At 38.9% G+C, this 11305-nt stretch overlaps 1 protein-coding gene across 1 annotated transcript; it reads right to left on the bottom strand.

Moving 5' to 3' along the window:
- Window positions 1-6951: 6951 nt before the first annotated feature.
- On the bottom strand, window positions 6952-10946 carry LOC102713280 (signal recognition particle 19 kDa protein). Its single transcript, XM_006656001.3, has 3 exons — window positions 10579-10946; window positions 10372-10471; window positions 6952-7377 (listed from the first exon to the last, which is right to left on the bottom strand). Exons 1-3 carry the CDS (start codon window positions 10771-10773, stop codon window positions 7244-7246), a joined length of 429 nt encoding a protein of 142 aa, XP_006656064.1. The 5' UTR covers window positions 10774-10946; the 3' UTR covers window positions 6952-7243.
- Window positions 10947-11305: the final 359 nt, after the last annotated feature.

The raw sequence follows: 11305 nt of genomic DNA, 5'->3' as shown, positions 1-11305 counted from the left end.
TGGGAGCGTGCCTAGCAAGTGTAGTGGTAGTGTGGTACAGTATAGGGTCAATGCCTCAGTTGGCCGGTGGTGCAAGAATTTTTTACGGTCATTGGGCTTAATTTGGAGATTTAAGGACGGTAATAGATTGTTTAGTATCGACGGTGTGGAAAAAAAGGCAGGGATGGCACGTGGAATGGAACACAGGGTTGATCATGTCATCTAGCTACCTGCATTCCCGTAAGGAGGAGTGGATCCAAAGCAACGTATCCGATCATCTACTGCCGACGATTACGACATAAATTAGATTCCAGTGATATTTAATAGTAAAGTTAATTTATTAAGTTTATATTATAGCCAACATATATAGATTAGCTATAATTGGTATCTCGTATCTCTTTCTCTTACCTTTGTATTTAATATATTTTCTTGACGTGGGTGTATATAGCTAGCTCTTATATAACTAAGCCAATTTCTTTTATTACATCTTTCCTTCGTATTAGCTTTTAGTCAACTTATAATCTACGCAGTCTAAATTGGCAATCCAGGAACGTCCAAGCCAAAGTAGGAAATTATGCTCAATGCAATTGGCATCGATCCATTGTTTGTGTTGCTGGCACCCAACCAAGGCTTGGACTGCGTCCAGCATCCATTCAGAAATTTCATGCCTAAATTAACCAAGGGGGTGATCTTTTGGCTGGCATATTTACAAACAAAAAATTATAAATTAAACTTTTATATTTGTGTGTTTTTAGCTATCTAAACGCTTATGCTGAAAAATAAACTACGGTAAAAAACCCTAAAATTAACTCTAAACTTAAGAAAAACGAAAAGACAAGTCACGTGATTATAAGAGCAACTTTGATACTAGTGCCAACGGCTAGCTATAAGTTTATATTATAGCTAATATTTACAATATATTAGTTATAAGATTGATTTTAATAATTATCTCATATATATTTTTGTCACTTATATTTATTATATTTGATTTGTAGCATGTTACTACCTCCATATTCATTTACTTATCACTGTTGACCATTACTATTTTAACTTTAACCATTAATAATATTTAAACAATTAGTTTGTGATTAATGAAAGTTGTATGATTGTATATTTGTGTATCACACTATCACCCATCATTGATATAATATATTTTTAGCCATATGTAACATTTTTTCATAAAAGACTATCGGTCAAAATTAATTAATGAATATTAACCGATGATAATTATTTGAAACCGGAGGGAGCTCTCTCTCGACAAATGCCGCGCCGCTCGTTAGAGCAAGTATAATAGCAGACTATAAGCTACCTAAATGCTGATGTGGAAGAGAGAAGGGAGGAGAGAGAGGAGAAGCTAGCTTCAAGCACAAGAACCAAGATAGCATGTGAGACAGACATGTGAATCCTGCATTAAAGATAAAGAGCTAACCATTATATGAGTGAGCTATAAAAGACTATAAGAAGTTTTATAGTCAGCTTGTTGGCTATATTATTAGCCTTGCTCTCATTGACATGGGAGTTGGGAGCGCATATAACGCGAGGTGCGTAACTCCAAGCATTCATGTCACGGCTACGAGTACGAGACCAGGTGGTCGCCACCCGGAAATAGCCAGAAATGGTCGTGTTTTAGCGAAAATGGAAACATTTTTTAAGCGGATGCAAGGACTTATCTTTCCTTGATAGTCTGCCTTCATACTCAGTTAATCAAATGCGTAACTGTATGCGGGACTACAAATATATCATTTGACATTTTTTAAATAAAATCAAACGAATATAATAACAGCGTGATCAGATTATAACTAGTGTATAATTATAAATCTAACTGGTATATAACTAGCGTGGAAGTCTCATATAAATAAAAAATATGCATAGGTTAGTGCTTGTTAAAAAAAAAATCGCCGGCCCTGCACTCGTCGGCGTCGTCGACGGCGCCATTGGCTCAGGTGCTGTTGCTGCGGCGCGGCGCCGGCAAGAAGCGGGAGCTAGGGAACCGGAGGAGGGACTTGAAGAGCACGAGCTGGAGAACCAAGAAGGCGACGAACAGCACGGTCGCTCGCAGCAACGCCGACACCGGGGACGGCGCCGCGGCATTGGTCGGCGGCGATCCTGGCGGCGAGGGGGACGGCTTGGCCGGCGATGTCGGTGACTCCGGCGGCATTGGGAGCGTGCCTAACAAGTGTAGTGGTAGTGTGGTACAGTATAGGGTCAATGCCTCAATTGGCCGGTGGTGCAATAATTTTTCAGGGTCATTGGGCTTTGGAGATTTAGTGGCTGTTTGGTTCTTTTTATCTCTTATCATATCGGATGTTTGGACGTTAATTAGAAATATTAACTGTAACAAAACTAATTTTATAAACAAAGGCTATTTCATTAGACAAATTTTTTAAGCCTAATTAATTGATGATTAGCAAATGTTTACTGTAGCATCACATTCGCTAATCACGGATTAATTAGTCTCAATAGATTCATCTCGTGAAATAGTCCAAAGTATAGGATATATTTATTAATAGTCTATATTTAGTATTTCGATGCGACAGAGAATTAAAAAAAAAGTTGAAGTGGGTGGAAACAAACAGTGTCTTAAGGACGGTAATAGATTCTTTAGCAACGAGGTGTGGAGAAGAGGGCAGGGATGGCACGTGGAATGGAACACAGGGTTGATCATATCATCTACGGAGTAGCTACTAGCATTCCCGTAAGGAGGAGTGGATCCAAAGCAAGGTAACCGATCAGCTGCTGCCGACGATTACGACATAAATTAGAATTCAGTGAGGTGGTACTCAGTGTATATATAGTTCTAAATTGGCAAAATCCGGCAAGACAAGGGTTGGACTGCGTGCGTTCAGAAATTTCATGCCTAAATTAACCAAGGGGGCGATTTTTTGTTGGTATATTTGTAAATAAAAAATAATTTATGAATAAAATTTTTATATATGTGTCGTTAGTTATTTAAAAGCTTAGAATGAGAAATAAACTATTAAAAAAATCCTAAAATCAACTCCAAATCTAATGTTAAAAAATTAATTATTTTCTTAGATGTATAAGCAAAAGGAAAAAAATAATTGTGCAACACATGCGATTGTAAGAGCAATTTTAATATAGTGCCAACAGCTAGATATAAGTTTATATTAGATCTAACATTTACGATATATTAGTTATAAGATTGATTTTAATATCTATCTCATATATATTTCTCTCACTTATATTTAATATGTTTGATTTGTAGCCTACTACTACCGTCGTATTCATTTACTTGCCAATATTGACAATTACTGTCTTGACTTTAGCTATTAATAGTATTTAAACAATTAGTCGGTGATTAATAAAAGTTGTATGGATGTATATTTGTGCATCACACATTATCAATATAATATAGTTTTAGTCATACACAATACTTTTTCATAAAAGATGATACGTCAAAATTAATAAATAAATAGTACCTAGCGATAATTATTTAAAACCGAATATAGATTATTATGCTTTCTCTGGACAAATGGCCGCGTCGCTCGTCATTGACATCGGAGTTGGGAGCGCATATGAGCAAGTTGAATAATACAGTCAACTACTAGCTCCAATTCATCAATAGTCAATTTAATAGTCAATTCATACAATAGTTACATATAAAATATCAATATATGGTATCACATATCATACACACATTTTGTTTTGAAGCCCGTGTGCAACTGGCTATAAATTAGTAGCTTACATCTCTTCTCCTATATTATCTCTTTAAAATATACTTATAGCTAACTTATAAGCTATTGTACCTGCTTTAATGCGAGGTGCGCAGTTCCAACCATTCATGTCGCGGCTACGAGTACGAGACTAGGTGGTCGCCACCCGGAAATACCCAGAAATTGTTGTTTTTTCGCGAAAATGGAAAAAAAATTTAAGCCGAGGCCAGGGCCTATCTTAAAGGGAATTAAATTGCTGAAGAAAGGGCATATCTGCAGTGTGGGTGATGGTAGTACAATATTGATACGTGCAATGATCAATCCTTGCATATCCAGTGGTACATTGAAGAAAACGTCCAAGCCCTTTAATTTTACTCTTGATTCTGCAGATTTATGCGTTAGGCCTTGGTTTCGTTCTTATGGTCCGGATCGTCTGCATCACTGAATATGTTCACTGTTCATATTCATGTGAGCAGTACAGAAAAAACAATAGTGTAGCCATTGTGCTTTCAGATATTTTAGTGAATACTGTAGAGCTTGATCTGAGCCATCTAGTTCAATTTAATGACAAAAATAGCCAAAATTTAGGTTACTGTAACCATCTGTAACATGTGCTACTGCATAGGATCATGATTCATGTTCTTATATTTGTAGCTAGTATTTATTTTTCCTTGATACGCTACCTTAGTACTCAGTTAGTTAAATGCGTACCTGTAGTCCGGACTACGAATATATCATTCGACATTTTTATTGAACAAATCAAACAAAGTATGATAACAGTGTAATCATATTATAACTAGCGTATAATTACAAATCTAACTGGTATGTAACTAGGATGGAAGTCTCATCAAAATAAAAAAAAATTAACCATAGGTTAGTGCCTTTTACATTAATATTATGTGCTGCTATATTCTAATTATATTCTAATTATACTATGATTATATTCGTTTACCATTTTATATTATAACTTACTTTACATCGAACAACTTTAAGCTAGTCTATGAAAAATCTAGCAATATCTTTAACATAAAATAAATATACAATAAAATTATATTTACAGGTGTAATAAAATTGGTTTTGTATTTCGGATGTTAGTATTTTTTTATAAATTTAATTAAACTTGAAGAAATTTAATTTATGCAAAATGACTTGTAATAAGAATGCAGAAGGTTGTGTTCCTTCCCAAGCTTTTTCTTCGTTTTTCCCAAACTGATAAACGATGCATCTATCACCTCGTACTTTCAAAGTAGGTTTTTAACTTTGCATTATGTAATTTCATCGTTTTTATCATTAAATAGCTATCACAAACTAGAAATTCTTATCCATTGGGTTGTCAGATTTCACTTTGTTATTTGCTTGGCATGGCACACGCAATATCACCACCAAAAACTGACTAGGGCGTTCACAATACGGGGACATGGCGGCGAGTAGTCTCATCACATCATATGTGTCGTCGTCCTCTGTGGATGAGAGAGATAGCACGGGTGAGTAGCCTCTACATGTCGCACACACCTTCCATAGGCCATAGGTGGTCTCAGCAGAGGTGACGTAGGGGAACGACAGGGCTCCGAGCTGGCTAGGTCGCGCCTTCGCCCCGTTGTGCCCCAACAACGCAACGTGGGCCCATCCCTACATCTTGGCATCCTTTCAAGGTCCAGAAGTCAGAGAAGAGGTGTAGTGAGATGGAGATGAGGAGCCTACCAATATTGGTGAGCTCGTGACAAATCCGACGTCATCATCAAGATTGTCGCACAATTCGCGATGCTATTGTCAAGGTCATCACATGATTCGCATCGGCATTTCATTTGTCCCATGCTGATCTGATCTGCCTAAGCCACCTTCGATCTGTCACCACTAGATCCGTTCAGAGAAGGAGTGAAGAGCTTGCGCCGCCCACTAGCTCTGCCCGTGCATCCTGCTGCTGCCAGAATTGCTAGGAGAGAGGAGTGTAGAGCTCACGTCGAATAGGGTAGGTGCATCGACTAGTCAAAGAAAAAAGTGCGAAAAAAGTGCAGACGGCGGCGGTGGCTAGAGATGGGGAGGTAGGGTGATGGCGACGAGAGTGGAGAAGTGGGGAGATGAGCGGAGTGAACAAGACGTGATATTGTATTTGTTTTTGGGTCTAAGGGTGTTTATTGCAAAATCTTAAACTTCTTTGCAAATAAAATAAACATGTGAACTGTTATAAAAAAAAACTAGGAACCGACAAAGTTAAAGCTATGGTCTAAATCACCCTACACAATGAAAGTTGTGTAGTGTAAGGCCACTTGTTAGAGTGGCTTCAACTGTAAATAACCTTAGGGCATGCTCAATGCGACGACGTAGCGAGTGGTTTCACCACCGCCACGTCAGACCATTGCTCCCATGGAAGAGAGATGGTGCGAGGAGCGCAGCTTCTGCATGTTCCGTGTGTCTCCCAGAAGGCACGAGTAGCCTCAACCAAAAAAGACAAAGTTTCACGTGGTCCCTAACCTAAGCATGCATATGCCTCCTCATTTAAGCAGTGTTTTTGCGAGCTACATACTAGAATGCCATCACCCCGAGCTCAACCGGATGTCATCGTGTCGATCTATGTCTCTGTGAGCTTCGACCGCTGTCGAGCCAGATCCACACCGCCCCAAGCTCCGACAGATCTGCACCTACTGCCGAGGAGAGAGGGACACCATAGGGGGTGTGGAGGGAACTGCACCGGTGGTGGCAAGCGGAAAGGGGCGGCATAGGCGGTGGGGAGCGAGAAGGAGCAGCACCAGTGGTCAGGGCGGAGAGTCTATCGGTACCGGGTCAGGATGAGGGATTTTTTTAACTAGTATATGATTCATAGTGTCCATAACATTATTTTAAAGATTTATATATAAATTAAAAAGCTAAATGGATTCAAATGCAGAATCTAAAGGACTGACGTCCTATGTGGCGTACTGAGGTACTCGACCGAGCTCCATATACTGTGAATGTCCTTATATTGCAGCTTGTGCTAGAGCACTGTTTTGCATTCGTTTCCACCCGCATCTGACAAGCTCCACGCGTCACGCGTGTGTTCAACCCTACGCCTTCTTTATTTCTTCGATTCCGAGTGCCTGTTTGTATGTTTGTATCCAACATTTCCCTTTTTCCCTTTCTCTTTTAGGGATCCTCTGATTTCTTCATGTCGCAGCAATAAGTACCCTCCGTCCCATTCACATTTGGGGAAGGACCCTTTGTTAGTTCAGGGAACTGAATCATTAACCGGTTGTTTTTCCTGTCATCCTAAATATACAGGAGGATGAACTTATAATTTTTCATCTGAAAAATAAACACGTGAAACCTTAACATTGCCTCATAAGCTCTGATTGCCCACGCGTGAAAAAAAAATTATAAATAGCTTCAAGGTGAGGTCTATTAAAAACAAACTTGGAGGCTATCCATTGCTGTTAATGCAAAGAGCAATTTCTCTCTCTTTTTCAACAGTCCAAACCAGAAGGAATTCGAGCATTGAAGTTTTCTAGGAAATTAGTAATTCAGAGCACAAAGGAGACGCATAATTTCAGGCCTCAAAACAGACAGAACCTCAAGGAAATTCCTATGGACAGGAGAACGGCAAGATGGTACTATTATCACTTCTTTTTCTTGCCACCTTTCCCCCCAGGCTTTGAAGTTCCTGCAGCTGAAGAGGATGCCGGTTCCTGCTTCTTAGTCCTGCCATGATGCTTGGGAACTAGCTCTGCGATTTGGATCAACAGCTGCTTCTCTGTGACGTTAGATTCTTGTGTCAGTACAAATAAGTGATGGAAAGAGCATAAAACATGTCCATCAACATTCATCATGGTGGTTATCTTCTTGTATTATATGACCTCAACAATGGACACACAACATTGGAAGAAACTAGGTGAAATCCTAATTATTGTTTCAGCATTAAAATGGTAAAACAAAAACGAAACTAAAACAAAACCAGTTTCTTAAGAGATTGGAATAACTAAATGAGGTGTTCACAATATAGCCAGCTGTATACTATGAGCTTCTTTACAGTGAGAAGTGACATAGAAGGTGTCAAAACAAAACACAGGACCAAGTTTTCATCTATAATATAGCTCTGCAGCAGGAACATGTTTCCACCAACCTCTCAAAACTTCTCTAAAAACTTTATAAACAGTGAGAAGTGACATAGGAGGTGTTAAAACAAAATGCAGGACTATATTTCAGTGTATAGCTCTGCAGCAGCAACATGATTCCATCAACCTCCGAGAACTTCATAATTATTTTGTGAAAACTATATTTTTAAGTTCAGGAAGACTGTTCTTCCTAGCGTGGGATAAGAATTAATGCATATTTCCTTGTTATCTGTTGGTTGAATTTGTCAGGATGCCCAATTTTAAGGAGTCATCATCTATTTTGAGTTATGCAAGAAATTCAATTACTTAAGTTACTCTCTGTAGTCTACTCCCTCAACCCCAATTGGCAACAGCCCTGTAAGCATCTTATCAAACCCAAAACCCATTGCTATCATTTACTTTTCCATGGTATTTAACATGACGAAAAAAGGAGTACAGACACATCCCATACATGAACATTGATGTGGTTGCACACAGATTATTACAAAGATAATAAAAGGAGTTTTGATCAAAACTACAGAGTACAGACAGTTGTGGAGGTGATTTTGTAAATTTCATCAAATTTACTTGCCAAAAACTAAACCAGTTTTTCAGGTAAAACAATTACCATGGAGCTGACTATGACAACGAAGATTTCACTATAGTTACAAAGGCATTGTCTAACATAGTTAAACTTCGCATAGTCAACTTGTACTATGATATGGCATTAACCTTGTGTTGAAATTTTATTGTCTCCAAAAGATGCATTACAAAGAATTGCTTGATGTCATAGTAACACTGAAGTAGGTCTGTAACACCTGGTATGTGGTGGTCTACAGGTGAGGAATGCATTTTGCAAAACACTTTGATGCCAAGACAAATCCCATTTTAAAACCTGCGATAGAATTTGCCTTCTAATCTAAGTTAGCACTATGCATTGCAACTGAATTTATTCCCGTTTCATTTTAAAACCTGCGACATAATCAACTAGCAAACCAGCAGAACATATGTTACCAAATCGTTTCTAAAATTTTCATAATATTTCACAAGTTTTTTTGTAGGTCTGTAAAGGACCAATTTTTGGTTCTCCCAATCACAGCAAACCTCGTCTTGATAAAATTCAACTTTGGTGAAGGCCAGCTGAAGGCCATGAATTTTGGAAATTGAACACAGCTGGTTGAAAATTTTGGTTTTTATGTTCAAACATTGTCATGATTGTGTGTGCCCTACATTGAGAAGCCATGTGGTTAACATTCAAAGTCTGCCGAGTGGAGGATGGGAAAAGACATTATCCTTATTTTTTGCAAGGACAAAAGACGTGAACTTAAAAGTAAGCCAAGGGAAGGATGGCCAAAGACATGGCCAGATTATAGATTAGAGCATAATATATGGCAAAACACAACTCATGACACAACATGTAAGTACATTAAAGAAAAACTATATTATGATGCATATTAATGAGTTTAACATCCATGATTAACACTGCCTAACCACTCTTAACACTTTTAATATGCAGACACATAATTCAACTAAACCCATTATTTTACTTGCCCGTAAGTATGTTTGATGGCTAATATGATTATTATCCCGAATCCTCATCTTCAAGGTGAATATAGAGGATATAAACAATAGTTGTTAATGAAAAGAAAATTGACATAAGGGTGCTGGAACAAATTACCGACACAAACTCATATAGAAAATTCATTAATTAGTTTAGTTTTTACTGAGAGAAACTAAGGACATAATACTACAACAGAACATTCAAGCAAATATGAATATTAAATGGCCAGTCATTCAATTCATTCCATCTTCCATTTAATTTCTACGCTAATATAGCAGTAACTACAATTCCAAACATATCCAAAACTAACTGCAGATCAGATGTCTTCATCTATTGACCAATACAGCAAATCATAAAATTGTACAATAAAGGTGATAGACCAAACCTACCTTACATGATCGACTAGGCAACTACCATTGCAATGCGTTATACATTTGGTTCTGTTCATTTTAGAATGACCTTACTGCTTGCTATAGGGCCTGGTCAGCTGCCTGTTGCAGCCCTTAGCTGCGGCTGCAAGCATTGCTTCAGCGCAATGCTGACTGTGGCACAGTGGTTGCAACAGGCAGCCAATCAGCCCCATTAATTTCAGAATTGTAGCGACATTGGAATTTGTATCAGAAGAACTAATGTGCTATACTGCTATTTATGATGATTTAAATCATGGCAGAACTAAACTCAGGTGCACAACAGCTCAGAGATGGCAAAGAAGAAATGTAGCAACAGACACAAGCTTGTGAAGTGAGGATGGGCACATCTAATGAATTTGCTATTCTTCTGCAATGCATATCCTGTTTCCTCTCAACAAGCAGATTCACGCGTGTAGCAATTAGATCGTGCCTTTTTAACCTGAACCCATAATCAGCGCCATTGTTACAAGCTGATGCGACTCCAAAAGAACAAAAACATTGGCACATGACATCTCATGCTTAAACTCGCTGCTATGGTAGCCACGCTAATATAGCATAACAGAAAGCTAGGATATCTTCTCAAGATGATTCAGAATTAAATCATAAGCTCTATCTAGTCAGTTCATAGTGCATAGTCCCATTAGCAAGTACTGCATCCAAACAAAGAGATTTTAAGTGCTTACTAGTTTTAATTGAAGGGTTGACTGGGGAGCCGTCCTCCTTCTTGAGCTGCACCCTCACCCTCCCCACCTGGAAGAAATCTCGCGGATACGCCTTGTCCAGCTACGCACAAAATTGCGAGTCAAAAAAACATTTGACTCATACAGAAATCCAAGGAAGTGACAAATCCCAAACTGGGAAATCTGAAAAGAGAACGACAGATGGGGTACTTCGATAGCATGGGGGATCTTGAGGTGGTGGCAGCAATCGGCGATCTCGACGCAGGTGGGGTCCGGGCAGGCCTTCCCGGAGGCGATGCGGCGGCCTTCGGCGACCGTCTTCTTGGAGTTGATGTACACCGGGTAGATGACGTTCCACTTCTTGATGCTGCTCCTCAGGTCGCCGCCACCGCCGCCGCCGTCCATCTCCGCGCGATTCTGGTCGAGCGCCGCGCAGATCCTTGAGGTTACTTCGGATTCTTGGTCACGGTCGGACGAATCTCGTCCTCGGATTAGGGCTTGAGAGGCTTCTAATTCTAGGGATTCTGGGTTAAACGGGAGTGGGGAAAAGGGAGAATAATTAACCTTTTGTCCTGCTCTTACTAACATAATTATCACTGATCACATATCATATCATATACAGTGTACAGTATCATATCATATACAGTGTACAGTGGGTGTAAATATGTTATCATCCACTTTTAAAATGACAAAAAGTTAAATGTTTGGGTAATCGGGTTAACTCACCATTTCATTTGGCTTAGTTGAGAAACGAGCTGTCAACTAAAATATAAGCATTATATAGTAAGCAAAATTTACTAAAGACCTCAAAAATTTGCGCTCTTTGCCACAACACACTGAGAGAACACGTTTCTATCAAAGGACGATGTAAAAAGTGGTAATTAGCTACTGAACATCAATGCCATTATTTTATAATATTCGCTGGAAATATGGGGAG

This window comes from Oryza brachyantha, chromosome 6 (assembly GCF_000231095.2).
Source record: "Oryza brachyantha chromosome 6, ObraRS2, whole genome shotgun sequence".
Lineage (NCBI taxonomy): Eukaryota > Viridiplantae > Streptophyta > Magnoliopsida > Poales > Poaceae > Oryza > Oryza brachyantha.
The sequence above is the reverse complement of the archived record's forward strand: the minus strand, read 5'-3'. Positions and strand labels throughout refer to the sequence as shown.